This window comes from Heterodontus francisci, chromosome 38 (assembly GCF_036365525.1).
Source record: "Heterodontus francisci isolate sHetFra1 chromosome 38, sHetFra1.hap1, whole genome shotgun sequence".
NCBI classification, from domain to species: domain Eukaryota; kingdom Metazoa; phylum Chordata; class Chondrichthyes; order Heterodontiformes; family Heterodontidae; genus Heterodontus; species Heterodontus francisci.
The window spans coordinates 31,002,082-31,020,967 of record NC_090408.1 but is presented as its reverse complement, the minus strand read 5'-3'; the positions used below and the strand labels follow the sequence as shown (position 1 = coordinate 31,020,967).

The window sequence follows — 18,886 nt, the reverse complement described above, 5'->3', positions numbered from 1 at the left end:
AAGAGATTTTGCAAGGACACAGTCCCCAAGATGTTGCTCATTTGATAATGGGCCTAACCTGATGTATATGGAATGTAAGTATTAGAGACATAAAAACTTTTTATTCACACCAGGTTATCAACTCTGTCTGAATAAATTAGTGATACTTGGTTTCATTTTATATTTGATAACTGAAGATGAATCAACACTTTCAATATCATACACAGACTCACTGAAACATCCACAATAGATCTGCAGGGTCACTCATTAACAAGTGGGGTAGGCGGTGGTGTAGTGGTATTATTACTGGACTAGTAACCCAGAGACCCAGGGTATTTCTCTGGGGACATGGGTTTGAATCCCACCACAGCAGAAGGTGGAATTTGAATTTAATTAATAAATCTGGAATTAAAAGCTAGTCTAATGATGGCCATGAAATCATTGTCGATGGTTGTAAAAACCCATCTGGTTCACTAATGTCCTTTAGGGAAGGAAATCTGCTGTCCTTACCTGGTCTGGCCAACATGTGACTCCAGACTCACAGCAATGTGGTTAACTCTTACATGCCCTCTGAAATGGCCTAGGAAACCACTCAGTTGTATCTAACCGCAACAAAGTCTATAAAAAGGAATGAAACTGGACGGACCAACTGGCATCGACCTAGGCACCGGAAACAACAACGGCAAACCCAGCCCCGTCGACCCTGCAAAGTCCTCCTTACTAACATCTGGGGGCTTGTGCCAAAGTTGGGAGAGCTGTCCCACAGACTAGTCAAGCAACAGCCTGACATAGTCATACTCACGGAATCATACCTTACAGACAATGTCCCAGACACTGCCATCACCATCCCCAGGTATGTCCTGTCCCACCGGCAGGACAAACCCACCAGAGGTGGTGGCACAGTGGGATACAGTAGGAACGGAGTTGCCCTGGGAGTCCTCAACATCGATTCAGGACCCCATGAAGTCTCATGGCATCAAGTCAAACATGGGCAAGGTAACCTCTTACTGATTACCACTTACCGCCCTCCCTCAGCTGATGAGTCAGTACTCCTCCATGTTGAACACCACTTGGATGAAGCACTGAGGGTGGCAATGGCACAAAATGTACTCTGGGTGGGGGACTTCAATGTCCATCACCAAGAGTGGCTCGGTAGCACCACTACTGACCGAGCTGGCCGAGTCCTAAAGGACATAGCTGCTAGACTGGGTCTGCGGCAGGTGGTGGGGGAACCAACATGAGGGAAAAACATACTTAACCTCGTCCTCACCAATCTGCCTGCTGCAGATGCTTCTGTTCATGACAGCATTGGTAGGAGTGACCAACGCACAGTACTTGTGGAGACGAAGTCCCGCCTTCACATTGAGGATACCGTCCATCATGTTGTGTGGCACTATCACCGTGATAAATGGGTTAGATTTCGAACAGATCTAGCAATGCAAAACTGGGCATCCATGAGGCGCTGTGGGCCATCAGCAGCAGCAGAATTGTACTCAACCAATATCTGTAACCTCATGGCTCGGCATATCCCCCACTCTACTATTACCATCAAGCCAGGGGACCAATCCTGGTTCAATGAAGAGTGCAGGAGGGCATGCCAGGAGCAGCACCAGGCATACCTCAGAATGAGGTGTCAACCAGGTGAAGCTACAACTCAGGACTATCTGCCTAACAAACTTCGTAAGCAGCATGCGATAGACAGAGCTAAGCGATCCCATAACCAACGGATCAGATCTAAGCTCTGCAGTCCTGCCACATGCAGCTGTGAATTGTGGTGGACAATTAAACAACTAACAGGAAGAGGTGGCTCCACAAATATCCCCATCCTCAATGATGGGGGAGCCCAGCACATCAGTGCAAAAGATAAGGCTGAAGCATTTGCAACGATCTTCAGCCAGAAGTGCCGAGTTGATGATCCATCTCGGCCTCATCCTGAAGTCCCCAGCATCACAGATGCCAGACTTCAGCCAATTCGATTCACTCCGCGTGATATCAAGAAATGAGTGAAGGCACTAGATACTGCAAAAGCTATGGGCCCTGACAATATTCCGGCAATAGTACTGAGGACCTGTGCTCTAGCACTTGCCGCGCCCCTAGCCAAGCTGTTCCAGTATAGCTACAACACTGGCATCTACCCTGCAATGAGGAAAATTGCCCAGGTATGTCCTGTACACAAAAAGCAGGACAAGTCCAACCCGGCCAATTACCGCCCCATCAGCCTACTCTCAATCAGTAAAGTGATGGAAGGTGTCATCAACAGTGCCATCAAGCAGCACTTGCTTAGCAATAACCTGCTCAGTGATGCTCAGTTTGGTTTCCGCCAGGGCCACTCAGCTCCTGACCTCATTACAGCCTTGGTTCAAACATGGACAGAAGAGATGAACTCAAGAGGTGAGGTGAGAGTGAATGCCCTTGACATCAAGGCAGCATTTGACAGAGTATGGCATCAAGGAGCCCTAGCAAAACTGTCAATGGGAATCAGGGGGAAAACCCTCCGCTGGCTGGAGTCATACCTAATGCAAAAGAAGATGGTTGTGGTTGTTGGAGGTCAATCATCTGAGCTCCAGGACATCACTGCAGGAGTTCCTCAGGGTAGTGTCCTAGGCCCAACCATCTTCAGCTGCTTCATCAATGACCTTCCTTCAATCATAAGGTCAGAAGTGGGGATGTTCGCTGATGATTGCACAATGTTCAGCACCATTCGTGACTCCTTAGATACTGAAGCAGTCCGTGTAGAAATGTAACAAGACCTGGACAATATTCAGGCTTGGGCTGATAAGTGGCAAGTAACATTCACGCCACACAAATACCAGGCAATGACCATCTCCAACAAGAGAAAATCTAACCATCTCCCCATGACATTCAACGGCACTACCATCACTGAATCCCCCACTATCAACATCCTAGGGGCTACCATTGACCAGAAACTGAACTGGAGTCGCCATATAAATCCGTGCCTACAAGAGCAGGTCAGAGGCTAGGAATCCTGATGGGAGTAACTCACCTCCTGACTCCCCAAAGCCTGTCCACCATCTACAAGGCACAAGTCAAGAGTGTGATGGAACACTCTCCACTTGCCTGGATGGGTGTAGCTCCAGCAACACTCAAGAAGCTCGACACCATCCAGGACAAAGCAGCCCGCTTGATTGGCACCCCATCTACAAACATTCACTCCCTCCACCACCGACGCACAGTAGCAGCAGTGTGTACCATCGACAAGATGCACTGCAGCAATGCTCAAAGGCTCCTTAGACAGCACCTTCCAAACCCGCGACCTCTACCAACTAGAAGGACAAGGGCAGCAAATACATGGGAACACCACCACCTGCAAGTTCCCCTCCAAGTCACACACCGTCCTGACTTGGAACTATATCGCTGTTCCTTCACTGTCGCTGGGTCAAAATCCTGGAACTCCCTTCCTAACAGCACTGTGGGTCTACCTACCCCAAATGGACTGCAGCGGTTCAAGAAGGCAGCTCACCACCACCTTCTCAAGGGCAAATTAGGGATGGGCAATAAATGCTGGCATATCCACTGACGCCCACATCCCATGAATGAATCAAAAAAAAGTAACTGTAGATTGCACACAAGTGATTTCAAGATTGTTGTTCTATTTAGGAGCTTTTTTGCTGTGTAGCATTTTATATCAGTGTGGTCATATGACTTGCTTCTCAAAATTGTTAGTTGCATTTATTCCACTAGACCATGATATTCACCCTCCCTGGGCAAGCACCTTGCTTGCATCTGATCTCCTGAGTTATTGGTCTGTGAAATAGTAAATATGTTGCTGCAATACACTGATGCCATGTCAATTTTATGTCTGTTGGACAGACATAAGAAAACAGCTCTATACAAAAGGTAAATATTAACCAACTTGTAAACAGGATTGGTTATTCTTCCCCACCCCTTTCCAATAATTTTGCAAACTCTTAATAAAGTGGGGGCAACAGCATTTCCCCTCCAGTTCAATTCAACACAGTGAACTTTAAAAGACTAAAAATTAACAATGTGTTCAGAAAAATAGTAAAATACTAACCCCGAGGCGTTAGCGAGGCCTGTTTTTCCACTTCTGTTTGCTGCCTCAGACTGGTTGGAATATTGTTGTAAATGCGCTTGTAGTGGTTGTACACAGCAACTGAAAGCACCTTCTTGGCATAGGACTGACCAACCACGTATTTATCAAGATAACTGTAAATCTGAAACAAAATTAAAAATCAGACTATGTCAAGAGTAGTTCATTAGCATATAGTGAGATGCAAGCATACAAGGCTATAACATACATAAAAATACCACATAAGACTAGAAGTGAGTCACATAACTTTGAACTAAATTATTCCATCCTTAAGAGTATAAATGAATTAGTAGTAATCTATGGCACATACATGCACAAGTTGAATATCGTGGTGTAGGGTGGCGCAGTGGTTAGCACCGCAGCCTCACAGCTCCAGGGACCCGGGTTCGATTCCGGGTACTGCCTGTGTGGAGTTTGCAAGTTCTCCCTGTGTCTGCGTGGGTTTTCTCCGGGTGCTCCGGTTTCCTCCCACAAGCCAAAAGACTTGCAGGTTGATAGGTAAATTGGCCATAATAAATTGTCACTAGTATAGGTAGGTGGTAGGGAAATATAGGGACAGGTGGGGATGTTTGGTCGGAATATGGGATTAGTGTAGGATTAGTATAAATGGGTGGTTAATGTTCGGCACAGACTCGGTGGGCCGAAGGGCCTGTTTCAGTGCTGTATCTCTAATCTAATCTAATCTAACAAAAATGCCATCAAATATATTGGTAAATGTTCACAAGTATATATACAAATATACCAAAGGCAACACATTGGCCGGAATTTTACGCTGCTCCAGCGGGTCGGATGGTGGCGTGGGGGCGGCGTAAAATTGAGCGGCAGGCTCCGGGAGGCCTAAGCGCCCCAATTCCGCCTCTGACCAAGTTTTCGGAGGTCCGACGGGGGGGCGGGGTGAGAAGCGACCCACCTGACCAAGGCCAATCAAGACCCTTAAGTGGCCACTTCCCGGACACTTAAGGGCCCTCGCCCACCTCCACGGGTAAGGTACCCGTGGCAAGCGGGTGTGCCGGGGACGTGAAAGGCCACCCAGCTGTAGCTGTCAGCCTTTCCACACCCCGGGGGGGAGGGGGGGCCTGGTAATCAGGCACAGGGTGCCCAATTGAGGGCTGCCCCTGCCTCCCAACCCAATCCCGGGATCCAAGACGCTCCCCTCCCCCCAAACGACCACCCTAGCCTCACCAGGGCACGACCGATTCCCCTGGTGAGGCTGCCCAAACTTACCTTCTGTCCCCGGTTCCAGTGCGTCCTCCTCAGTCGGCTGGGCTGCAGTCTCAGCAGTGGCCACCGCTCCCAGTGGCGCTGCTGAGACTAAGAGCTGCCAGCCCGCTGATTGGCTGACAGCTCACTGAGGCGGGACCTCCTCCCTCAAGTGGGTGGAAGTCCTGCCTCGAGCCAATTGAAGCCTGGGGATCTGTAAAATACGGGACGGTTCCCCAGGCTGGGCGGGAGCGGGACTGGCACCGACATTTACGTCGGAGTCTGGCTCCCGTCTGTCCAGCGTAAAATTCCGGCCATTTAATCCAGTGATTTTCTGCCTGCACCATCTCAAATTACAACCAGTATCGTCACATGCCACTATGTTTATATAATGAAAAAGGCTCATTTCCAGACTTAACTCAAGTGTTGAGACACTGACAGAAGCAAAGGAGCAGTTCCCAGCCTGTTCTTGGTTAGAGACTGTTCATGGGAGGGAAAATGGTGGTCCTGTCCAAGGTCAACGCAATGTGATTAGTGTGGCTGTGACTGTAATAAAAGGGCAATGCTGCCACTCAAAATATATTTGATGGAAACAATACTTTCTCCAAATAAATGACAGCCAGTTGGAGATGGACCAGATACATTGGGTGGAATTTTATGCTCTCCCCCATAGCGGGTTTAGAGATGAGGGCCACCCCCCCCCCCCCCCCCCGCCCTTGCTGCCAACCCCCCTCCCCCCCCACTCCTCACCATCTCTCCCGCCCCCTCCCCCAAACCCCAACGACCTCCTTCAAGCCTGGTTTCAATGCTGTTCCTTGGTGTCTGGGCACTGCAGCTACAGGCAGTGGTAGCGCTGCAGCTGCCAGCCTCTGACTGGCCAGCAGCACAGCAAGGCTGGGACTTCTGGCAACGGGGTCCTAAATCCTATGGAAGTCCCACCGCTGTCCAGTGAAGTGCCTGATCGTTACTAAATTCGGCAGGCCTTCTGGAAAAGAGGTAACGCGGGGATCTCAACATCAGTTTTCCCCGACGTCAAGACACCTGCCGCCAGCATAAAATTCCCGCCATTGTTTCCATCCAGGAACCCGACATAGCAAGGCTCCATCAAGATGCTTTTACCTTTGTTTTGTGTAAAATTGCCAAAAATCTTTCAACAATCTTTGTTACCAATTCTTTCCATTTTTCTACTCCTTTCCTGAAAATATTTGTTGAATTATATTTCCATGGAAGATCTCTACATTCCCTCGTACTTTGCCCAAGTGACCATTATTCATACAAATACACCTCCCATACTATTGCTCTTGGGAAGTCTTCGATCTGGATTATGGTTACAATGTTTAGTTGCTAACTTGGCCTTTGCGTTTAAGACCAGCAAATCTAGCTAATTATAAACTGTTGAGGTCAGAGAACAGTTGCAACAGTATTCTTTATCTTTTTAAAAATAGTTTGCCATCTGTAAAAACAGGCACCATCTGGTCAATGACAGATGTGTCTGAGACACAAGACATTTTAATAAATGCACAAACATACAGTTACCCACTAGTAGATCTCTCATGCCAAGAGGAAGTCAAGAGGCCAATTGCTTTCAATGTCTGATCTACTGATGCACACTGATTAACACTATGTGGTTGTATGTTTGAATGAACAATAATGACTAAAAATACAACACTAAATTCCATGTACACACTTTATCAAATGAAAACAAGAATACCTACGCAATCAGAAAAAGAACTGCACAACTCAAGTTAACCCTCAGCTTGTGTTAGTTCTCCAAGTCAGAACAATGTGGCTTAAGCCCCACCACAGTTCATAACCTAAGTCGACACATCCGAACAGTACTGAGGGAGAGTAGCAATAAAGAAACTCCAACAGCTCTTCAATCCAAATGAATAACTAACAATGTCTCTCAAGTGGTGTCTGAATATCAGTGTAATTTCAGTTTGGCACCTTGTGCAAGGTTATTACAGAGCAGTTTGTAGAAATATGTAGTACCATATACAAACTATATATTATAACAAATGGATATATTTCACCTTTTTTGGAGGTGGTGGTGGTTTCTGTTGGAAAGCTAATTTCACAGCTTCTGCTGCTGATTCTGGCTCTTTGTTTAAGCTCTTCTTGGAGTCTGCTTCAGACAGTACCACAAAAAAATGGTGGCATTTTTCACATTTCACAAAGCGAGTTGAAGCTGAAGATAAAAGAAGACTTCCTAAAACACGTTTGTATAATATCAGCTTCGTCAGTCAGCTTCAATTTGTGTCACATTAAAAAATTTGCTGAATTTCTAAGATATAGGAGAAGCACATTAACCATCCAGGTTTTTAAATCAGCTTCAACACTTTAGTTTCCATTTCACCAAGAAGTTACTAGACCTCCATTTTTCCCAAATTAAACAAATGTCTGTCAGTCTTTATTTGGCAAATTACTTATCAGTTTAACAGGAGAAAAACTAGGAACAAAATTATACATAGACTCTCAGAATAAAAATGGCTACACAGCATCATTGGCAGAAGACAGAGAGAAATTACTTCCCACATGTATATCTGTAACTGAGTAATACTGGAAGAAAGCACCCTCCAAATATCAAGCAAATTTCCACCTCTTCAGACTGACAGCTCCTAACTGGCTGGTCAATGCTCTGCAATCAGCATCTCCACTGCATCAGTGACTGCACTTTATATTCAGGTTGATTTTTGTAAAACACAAAAAATTCTTTCCTGTAAAAATGTGTTTCAGCCTTAACTCTAAATAGAGACCTAGACTTAATTTTTGATAGCTTAAAAACCCCTTCTTCCAGCACCATTTTCTCCAAATGAAAGACACACTCCTCCAGCCAGAGGGGAGGATGAGCACTTGCAGATATCTGCTAATAAAGTTCTGGGCTGACAACTCACTGGTGGGATATGTGTAACTTTCTCCCAGATTTCATCGCCAAAATTACACACATCACCATAAGAAAAACATATTAAGTATCACTGACCCATATAATTATTAGTAAGACTAGGGACAGAGATGATACTGCCGACCTAGCTGTCACTACATAAATAAAACAAAATATTACTGTGACTTTGTTACTTTGCACAGAATGCATAATCCAATTGCTAATGAAATTAGTTACTGATCTGCAAGTTTTCTCCTTCATCAATTATCAGCTAGCTAGGAACTACTTACGCCTAGCCTCTTGAAAGGCCCATTATGTGATCACCAATCATTTAAAAATAACAAGACAAACCTTGCACTATTAACATTACACTTATTAACACAATAAAAGTGTTAGAGCCATCCATTGGTAACCAAATCCAAATTAATTTGTATTCAACAGCTTTCAAAAGTTTGCACAAGGACAGTGTTTTAAACATTCAGTTCTAATTCAATCTGAACTTAGTAAATGGTTATTTTAATTCTATTATGCAAAAGCAGATCCACAAAACATTTTGATATATATCATTCTTTGGATCTGATCTTACCACTAGACATGACCAGTATTCAACATAACGGTTAGCATGGTATGCAAATCATGCCATGTTACAAAATGTGTTGCAATTATTAAAAATTTCACAGAATTGTGGTCCAGTTTCCTTTTCAAATTACCAACAATGCTATGCCTGACTTAGTGCATCAGGGAGTTATTGATTTTTGACCAGCAGCTGAAACTGATCATGACTTCTGCAAGTTGCGATTTTAAGTAATGGATATATGCAACTTACAATTTCATAAACGTTAAAACCTTACCAAAAGCCTTTTACCCTCTTCAGAAGGGAAATACATTGCAATTGAATATGCAGAATTGGGAAAATCAGAGATACATGTCCATTCAAATTTTTTCAGACAAAAAGCCCACAATCTTGTCTAAATCCAATTACAGCAGGTGGAATCTGTAAAGAATCTATACACTTTTTAAAAAGAGGTGAGAGCAATAACAATTTGAATTTATATAGCATCTTTAATGCCAAGGCACTTGAGGCGTAAGGAAATAAATGATGCTAAGCCAAAGGAAACAGTAGGATGTTCAAAGAGGTGCGTTTTTAAAGGGGCGGGGGGTTGTAGAAAATTTCAGATAGTAGTGCCTGGGACTTGAAGGCATGGGCCACCAATGGTGGGGTGAAGGTAGGGGGAATACACAGGAAGGTAGAGTCAGAGCACTGTTGTGGGATTGGGGCGTGCTGTTGGAAGGAGGTTACAGAGAAAAGGAAGGATGAGGTATGGAGCAATTTAAACACAAGGTTGTGTTGGGGGGGGGGGGGGGGGGCCACAAGCCAACATAGGTGGGCAAGAACAGGGTTAATAGATAAGTGGGACCTGGTGTGTGACAAGTTATGGGGATTAGAGATTCAGATGAGATGATGTTAATAGACAGGAATCTGGTCGAGAGAGCACGGATCTGATCGTCTGGAGGTCTCTTTTCAATGGACAGACTATGAGGTTGCAAGCTTGAGGTTAAATAGCATGCCGAGATTGTGAAGGGTTGACCAACCTGAGACACTGGCTAGAGGAGGATGGAATCACTGGTGAGGATAGAGTTTTTTGGTGGGGATTGAATACGATGACTTCAATCCTGGGAGGACATTTTCCCTGGCTGGGAATCTAGAACAATGGAACAGAGTCAGAATAAGGGGCCAGCCATTGACGACTGAAGAGAAATTTCTTCATTAAAAGGGTTGTGGATCTTTGGAACTCTTTACCCCAGAGGGCTGTGGATGATCAGTCATTGAGTACAGTCAAGACAGAGATCGACATATTTTTGGATGCTATGATTAGGAGATTAAGGGATATAGGGATCACGAGGGAAGGTGTAGTTGAGGTAGAAGATAGTATTAAATGGTGGAGCAGGCTCAAAGGGCTACTTCTGCTCCTATTATGTTCTCAGCTTCCCAACGTTCATCAGGAGGAAAATGCAACTCATACAAGACTGGATTTTGGAAAAGTAGTTTGACTGCAAAGAGGCAGTGAAAATATTGGGTGAGGTGGTGTAGAGGTACAGCTGAATATCAACAAAGCACGTGTGGGAGCCAACCCCACATCTGTATACAGTGTCATCAAGGGACAGCATGTAAATGCACAACAGGAGTGAACCAAGCATGGAACTTTGAGGGACTCCAGAGGTGGAAAGAGAAGCCATTGCTACAGATGCTCTGCCTATGCTTCGTAAGTTAAACATGAAACAAAGCAAGGGCAATCCTACTATTGAGCTAGACAGCAGAGGAGAAGCACTGAATGACATAGATGAATGTGTCAAAGGTTGCAGAGAGGATGAAGAGAAAGAGGAGAGATAATCCACCTGTCTCTCACAGAAGCAATGAATGCCCTTCAGGACCTTTGTTTGAATTATTTCAGTGCAGTGAGGGACAAAAAAGATTCAAACAAAGAATTGTGGGAGTGATGAGCATGAATGTAAGAAGTGAAATGTTGTATATTTTAGAGTGGAAAAGGGGGTTAGTGATGGAAGTACAGATTGCAAGGGCAAAAGGGTTGATGGTGTTAGTAGAAGGGGAGGGGGGGCAGGGGAAGGAAAAAGAGCAGTGGCATTGCTCTTGAAAGGGATGAGAGCAGTGCCCGAGAAGAGGGAACCATTTACAATGCCAGCTAGCATGGGGATCAGTTAGAAAAGTTGGGTGGTCAGTAGTTTTTCGGAAATGGGAATAAGGGAGCAATGTGGGGGGGGGGGGGGAAAGGTGTGGAGAAAAAGAGAAGGCTTAATGTTGCTATGACAAAAACTCTACAAACAGAAGAGATAATGTAGTGTTTCCAATTATACTGACCACCAATATGCCTTCCAGTCATAAACCTTAATATCCTGCATATAGGCTGAGCAGCATCTGAAGACAAGGTTAGATCTACATATTACTTACAAACAAAGGTCTCCACATGAGTGCATGGGTCACCACACTTTGGGCACCGTAGTTGGTTTCCACCTTTCCCTGAACCAGCTGATCCTGATGATCGCTTGCTGCCCCCTTCGCTGACAGACTTCTGCAAACATTTTAGTAGGTCAGCAATTATATATTTTATATTAAACATAAATCACTCCATTTTGAGAGTTTGGGCCAAATTTACAGCAGTTTCACACTTTATAAATTTAATTGTACAAAGCAAAACTTTAAATAACTAAACAACAGGAAAAGCCTAGACATATAAGTCATGAACAAATTCTGTTCTGTACAGACATATCAGTTAAATACCTACAGAACAGAAAATAGAATTTCATAATGAAAAAAGTTTAATCAATAACTTGGAAGTTTACCTTGTTGCTATCTCCAGAAGTATCTTTAGTACCCCCATCTTTTGAAGCAAGTACAGTAATTGTCTCACAAAATGCTCTGCAAGGAACTTTTCTTCCTCCTTGTGTTTCAAAACTTGCCGAGTGCCCCAGGAATGGGAAATGAAATCGTGCAGATGCAAACCCTGAAACAGAAGTGCAGATTCACTGTCAGAATGATTTTGTAAAACTTCATATTTCAGTGGTGTAAATATTGTTTCTTATTCCCACTTTTCCTTTTTCAGAATAGATCAGGTTAAGCACTATTGTTAGATATAGCTCTTGGGTCTAAAGGGAACAAAGGGTATGGGGCGAAAGTGGGCACAGGCTACTGAGTTGGATGATCAGCCACGATCATAATGAATGGCGGAGAAGGCTCGAAGGGCTGAATGGCCTACTCCTGCTCCTATTTTCTATGTTTCTATGTATCTGACTTGTTTAAATGGAAAACTAGGCAGCCAGCTGCTCAAATGACACTACAGTAATTGCTATGCAAATTATATTCCAAGTTGGTGTCAGTGCAGTTTGATCTTCTGCACCCCACTGATATCAAATGCACAGGCTAATGCTGATTTCTGAGAAACAGGGATTTTGATAGTAACTTTACCATGAATTGGTAGCCTTATACGGAGCGTTTTGTGCATTTGCCGGAGCTTAACTGCACCTGGTGCAAAGCCAATATGATGTTTGAGAACTCGTTACAAAGAAAAAATTAGTTACCCTAACAGAAGTACATAACCGGAGCTCTACACCCTATTCGTGAACAGTAAGAACAGATATGTCCTTAGCTGCCTGCTTGCGCTCTCAGAGGTGTCCCAAATAATGCACCACTATAGAGCATTAGTCACTTCAGAGCAGAGAATTCTTGTAAACAGCACAGCAATGAGGTGTCAACTGCATCAGAATCAGTCCAAACTTAAAAATATACCAGTCAGTTCAAAGCTACAGTCTAATCTTGAAACTCAGATTTTATGAACTAGTTCAGTTGTTTTTATAGTATCCAGCAGTTTCCGCTGCCTGATTACAGCCTCATAACTCATTTTCAATAAGGCATTCTTCAACATGCAAATAAAACAATATTTTTCTGCCCATCTCTACACTCCCCGTTAGGCAAGGACTCAGAAAAATATGGGCTTCGTTTTTCCTGGCATTGGCCAATCTCGTTATCCCAGAAGAGCATGTGGGGCTTGCTATGGTTAAAGTGCATCCCTCGTTTCTCTACAATACAAATGATTATTCTTCTAAAGTACTTTGTTGGCTTTAAAGTGTTTTGAGACATCCTGAGGCACGAAAGACAGGATATAAATGCAGGTTCACCCTTTCTTGCCCCAAGAAGCTGATGGTGGGTTTTCTCCCTGAAATATTACAGTTCTGAGAGTAATGGCCACCCACAATAGATAAGAAATAGCAAGCTCCTGGATATTGACCCAACAACAATGAAGAAATGGTAACTCAATGGTGTGTTCCCACGTTACTGCTCTTATTCTTCTTGGTGATAGAAGTCACAGGAGAGGGGAAATATTGTTGAAGTAACCCTGGTGAGTTGCTGCAGTACTTCCTGTAGCCATAGAGTGCTGGTGTGAGCCTCGTGGCATGGGCACAATCAAGCAAATTGCCCAGTCCTGAACAGTATCAAGCTTCTCAAGTAATGTTGCAGCTGCTACCACCTTGGCATGCACTGAATATTCCTGAACCGAATTGAATACTCTCCTGAATTGAGCTTGTAGACGGGAGATAGGCTTTGAAGGGTCAGAGCTGAGTAACTTGTCACTCAGCCTCTGTTCTGCTCTTGTAGCCATGGAGCAGATATAGATATTTCAGTTCATCTTGCGGCCAATGTTGACACAGGATGTTTTCCCTGCCAATCTTTGGTTCCAGTTTATCTGGGCCAGATCTGTTCTCATTTCACTGAAGTTGGCCTCCCCCAATTAATTATTTTTACTCTGGATTGCTCTTCGTCCTTTTCCAGTCAACCTTATGATACCAGAGTAATGTGTCCAGTTCTGGTCACCATACTTTAGGAAGGATGTGAGGGACCTTGAGAGGGTGCAGAGATTTACTAAAATGGTTCTGGGATGGGGGATTTTAGTTACAAGGTTAGGTTGGAAACACTAGGCTTGTTCTCCCTGGAACAAAGGAGATTGTGTGGCGATTTGATAGAGGTGTATAAGATTATGACAGGCTTAGATAAGTTAGACAAGGAAAAACTGTTCCTGTTAACTGATGGTATAAAGACTAGGGGATACAGATTGAAGGTTTTGGGCAACAGATGCAGGGAGAAATGTGAGGAAGAGCTTTTTTTACGCAGCAAGTGCTAATGACCTGGAACTTGCTGCCCACGTGGGTGGTGGAAGCGGAGACTATGAACGATTTCAAAAGGAAATTGGATAGGCACGAAGGAAATAAACTTGCAGGGCTACGGGGATCGAGCAGGGTGTGGAACTGACTGGATTTCTCTCTGGAGAGCCAGTATGGACTCGATAGGCCGAATGTCATCCTCCTACGCTGTAAATGATTCTATAAATGGCCATTACATGGTACTTATTTACTTGCAATCACAATAACCTCAAGTTGATTATGAATAAGGAAGGCTATTCGGCTCATCGAGTCATCCAACCAGAGAGCCTAATCCCTCTCTCCACCCCCATTGTAGCATCAAATTGTTTCTTAAATGCTGCTAGTCTATCTGAAAGTTTATTCCACACTTTGAACATAGGCGCAGGAGTAGGCCATTCAGACGGATCATGGCTGACCATCTACCTCACTATTCCCATATCCCTTGGTGTCATTAGTATCCAGATATCTATCGATTTCTGTCTTGAAGATGCTCAATGATTGAGCTTCCCCAGCCCTCTGGGGTAGAGAATTCCAGATTCACCACCCGCTGAGTGAAGAAATTCCTCCTCATCTCAATCGGTTCTAGACTCACAAGCCAGAGGAAACATCTTATCCACATCCATCCCATCATGCCCTATAAGAATTTTCTAAGTTTCAATGAGATCACCTCTCATTCTTTGAAACTCTAGAGAACACAGGTCCAGTTTCCTCAAATTTTCTTCATTAGACAAGCCTGCCATCTCAGGGATTGGTCTGGTAAACTGCTGTTGAACTCTATGTTAAGTATATCCCTCCTTCGATGACGAGACCAAATCTGGACACAATACTCCAGGTACAGTCACACCAAGGCTCTATACAATTGCAGCAAGACTTCTTTACTCCTGTACTCAAAACCCCTTGTGATGAGAAGGCCAACATAATGGTGCTCTCTCTCATTTGGCACGAATGTTACTCTCGCAGTCAGCCCTCTCCATTTTTCATCTTCAATGAACAGATAGATATCAAAAGTGATATGTGGTGATAAATCCACTCACCTGCAAGACAAGTGGCAGAGGTCAAAGGAGGGAAATAAAAAACTGGACAGTGTGCCCCATTTTCAGTGTTGGGATGACTAATTCAACAAATGTTGACAAAGACAAGCACATATTGCCTACCTATCTCTATTTTCAGACTGTACCTAACAGATATTTGGCTTTGTTGCTACAAATATTAAAAATGAAATAAGTGCTGGATCTATTTTATATCTATTTGCTCAACTCTAACAAATACGAGACTTGGTTGATATGCTGGTATCTAGTGTTGGATCCCTTTGGTCTATGGACATCACACAGGTAGTTCATTTTGTTAATAAGATGCCGAGGTTGCAAACAGTTGCTTTCACTCAAGACAGTGGTTGAGGAGGGGGATGGAATCAATGGCGAGGGAATGATACTTGTGGCTGGGGACAAAGACAATGGCTTAGGTATTTGCAATGTTTAACACAAGGAAGCTGTGATTCATCCAGGACTGGATGCTGGCTGACAACACGGAATTAGTTTTAGAGATGTCAACAAAGCATTTGGAAATCTTGAGCAAACTCTGCCACCATGATAATACATGCCTGGTCACCACTACATCACATTTGTGACACAATAATGCACTATGTAACTGCATTGTTCACCTAAAAAAAACTCACCACTTTTCCCCCCAAAACAGCAGTTTTCAATAAATCAGTACAAATGAGTCCTAAAGTTAAAAAAAACGTACATTTATATTGGGTACTTTCATAACTTCAGGATATCGCAAAGCAATTTACAGCCAATGAAGTCCCTTTGAAGTGCAGTCACTGCTGCAATGTAGGAAACACAGCAGCCAATTTGCAAACAAGCTCTCACGTACAGAGAAATGAAATAAATGACCAGATCATCAGTTTCAGGAGTTGGTTGAGGGTTAAACGTTGGCGAAGGGATAATTCCCCAACTATGCCGTGGGATTCTTTTACGTCCACCTGACAGAGCAGACAGGACCTGGTTTAACACATTTATTCGAAAGGCAGCATCTCTGACAGTTCAAGATTGCACTGGAGTGTTAGCCTAGATCATATGGTTAAGTTTCAGGAGTGCGGCTTTGAATTAACAACTTTCAGACTCAGGCGAGAGTACCTTCTCTGAGCCAAGGCTGTAACACAAATTACTGACAGTATCCACCCAGACCTCCCTACAAAGCAAATGGATTAGCTGCGTTCCAGGTTTTTTAAAAACTTATTTGTTTTGCTCTGTTACACCCGCCAGTCCAGCTCTTACCGAGACCCGAGGTGGTTATGGATGAGCGGAGGAGCCGTGCTGCTGACGAGCAGGTACACATCACCACGATGCAGGACATTTCTGCCCGTCAGCCTCCCCTTGCGCTAGGCAGACGGAGCTTCCCTCTCCCTCCAAGAAAGGCCAAGAGGCCCACAGGCTCCGCAAGGCCGGAGTCCCGTCAAACCCTGCAACCGGCCGCGGTTCAACCGTACTCCAGGAAGTGAGGCCGGGATTTCAACACTCCCCGGAGGGGGGGGGGGGGGGGGGGGGAAAAAGCTTCCAACTACATAAAGCAACAAAAAAAGAGAAACGCAATCCCGCTGCCGCGATCCGGCTCCGTCCCAGTGTCGCTGACGCACGGTTACGACACCGGACGCGGGGTCAACCGGAACTTCCGGCTGACGCTGCGCGGCGGTCACGTGCGCCTGATAGGCGCCATGTTGGGTGGGCAAATGGTGGAAATGATAGCGAAGCGCATTGGAAAGCCAGCCAGTCACACACCGCTGGGTTTCTTTTTTGCAGGGATGTGTCGAACTAGGTACACTCTTATGTTAAAAAAAAAATCATCCTCCCAATCCCCACCCAAAAAAGTGAAAGTTGGGGAATCTTTCCGAAGATTGGTGCTGAAACAGAGACAAGTGATTTTTTTTCTAAATCTGTAAACTTTTTAAATTGTGCTCAGAATCACAGAACTGTTACAGCACAGAAGGAAGCCATTCGGCCCGTCATGTCTGTGCTGACTCTCTGAAGGAGCAATTTACCTAGTGCTGTTCCCTCACCTTCTCCCCTTTGGCCCTGCACATTCTTCCTTTTCAGATAACAGTCCAATTCCCTCATGAAAGACCTTGATTGAACCTGCCTCCACCACACTCTCAGGTAGTGCATTCCAGATCCTCAGCACACGTTGTGTAAAAAGTTTTTTCCTCATGTTGCCATTGCTTATTTTGCCAATTTCTCTAAATCTGTGCTCTCTTGTTCTCAAGAGACGTGAATCTAGGAGGTAAGTTCGCAGATGACATGAAAATTGGTGGTGTCGTAAATAGTGAGGAGGAAAGCCTTAGATTACAGGATGATATAGATGGGCTGGTAAGATGGGCGGAGCAGTGGCAAATGGAACTTAATCCTGAGAAGTGTGAGGTGATGCATTTTGGGAGGACTAACCTGGCAAGGGACTATACAATGGATGGTAGGAACCTAGGAAGTACAGAAGGACCTTGTGTACTTGTCCATAGATCACTGAAAGCAGCAGCGCAGGTAGATAAGGTGTTTAGGAAGGCATATGGGATGCTTGCCTTTATTAGCCAGGGCATAGAATATAAAAGCAGGGAGGTTATGATGGAGCTGTATAAAACACAGCTGGAGTACTGTGTACAGTTCTGGGCACCACATAATAGGAAGGATGTGATTGCCCTGGAGAGGGGATTCACCAGGATGCTGCCTGGGCTGGAGTGTTTCAGCAATGAAGAGAGACTGAAAAGGCTAGGATTGTTTTCCTTAGAGCAGAGAAGGCTAAGGGTGGACATGATTGAGATATACAAAATTATGAGGGGCATTGATAGATTAGGTAGGAAGAAACTTTTTCCCTTCGCGGAGGGAATTACTAGGGGGCATAGATTTAAGGTAAGGGGCAGGAGGTTTAGAGGGAAAAAAAATTTCACCCAGAGGGTGGTTGGAATCTGGAATGTACTGCCTGAAGAGGTGGTAGAGGCAGGAGCCCTCACAACATTTCAGAAGTATTTAGATGAGCACTTGAAACACCATAGCATACAAGGCTACAGGCCAAGCGCTGGAAAATGGGATTAGAATAGTTAGGTGCTTGATGACCGGCACAGACACGATGGGCCGAAGGGCCTGTTTTTGTGCTGTATGACTATGACTCTAAACCTTTCACCAGTAGGAGCAGTTTTTCCCTTCTATTCGGTTTAGACCTCTCTGCGAGTATTGATGTTGTTCCCATTGAGTTTTCCCTCACCATTGATCCAAACTACCAAGCTGTTCTCTGAATTTTCTGCCACACATTTTTCTAAAACTACCCATTAGGCTCCTCTGCTTTTTATATGGACTGTACACTGCCCCCTGCACATTTTCCACTGTCCCAATGACGATGCTAGAGTCACCCCCCCCCCCCCCCCCCCACCTTAGAAACCAAGATTGTCGCTAGACATGTCCCTTTCATAGAATCATGCAACACAGGTAGAGGCCATTTGACCCTTCCTGCCTGTGCCCGCTTTTTAAAAGAGTTATCCAATTACTTCCCTCCCATTCCCCCTGTCCTTTTTCCATAATCCTGTGAATTTTTTCTCTTCCAAGTATTCATACTTTAAAAAAAATTATTATTGTGTCTGCTTCCACCACCCTTTTCAGGCAGTGCATTCCAGATCATAACGACTTTCTGGGAAATTGTTTGTAGCTGTTCTGGTATCAATGGGCTTAGTCCAGCACCAACCGATTGAGCTGGAACACAATAGGGCAAATCTCGGGGACCCTTGTTTAACTTTGAAATAGGGCGTCAGCTTCCCGCTTCTGTAAGGTTACTTCTGCAGTCCCTCAAGGAGTTATACTTTGGCCCTTCCTATTTCTCATCTATGTGCTGCCCCTCCATGACATCATGTGAAAACACAATGCCAGGTTCCACATGCACATTGACAGCACCCACCTCTATGCCACCACCACAAAGCAAGGTTTCAGAAACTGCAATGTGATAATGACCAGATAATCCGTTTTAGTGATGTTGGTTGAGGGATAAATATTGACCAGGAC

The 18,886-nt window shown here is 44.5% G+C and overlaps 1 protein-coding gene across 2 annotated transcripts in view; it reads right to left on the bottom strand.

Moving 5' to 3' along the window:
* The window catches only part of clpxa (caseinolytic mitochondrial matrix peptidase chaperone subunit Xa), a 46,878-nt gene extending 30,377 nt beyond the window's left edge, over nucleotides 1-16,501 (bottom strand). For both annotated transcript variants that reach the window (XM_068018022.1, XM_068018023.1), the window contains exons 1-5: nucleotides 16,127-16,501; nucleotides 11,493-11,653; nucleotides 11,101-11,221; nucleotides 7,285-7,439; nucleotides 4,016-4,175 (exon numbers count right to left, since the gene is read on the bottom strand). In XM_068018022.1, the coding sequence (XP_067874123.1) occupies nucleotides 4,016-4,175; nucleotides 7,285-7,439; nucleotides 11,101-11,221; nucleotides 11,493-11,653; nucleotides 16,127-16,205 (676 nt within the window). In that variant the 5' untranslated portion in view covers nucleotides 16,206-16,501. The remainder of the gene's footprint in view (nucleotides 1-4,015; nucleotides 4,176-7,284; nucleotides 7,440-11,100; nucleotides 11,222-11,492; nucleotides 11,654-16,126) is intronic.
* Between the last annotated feature and the right edge of the window lie 2,385 nt (nucleotides 16,502-18,886).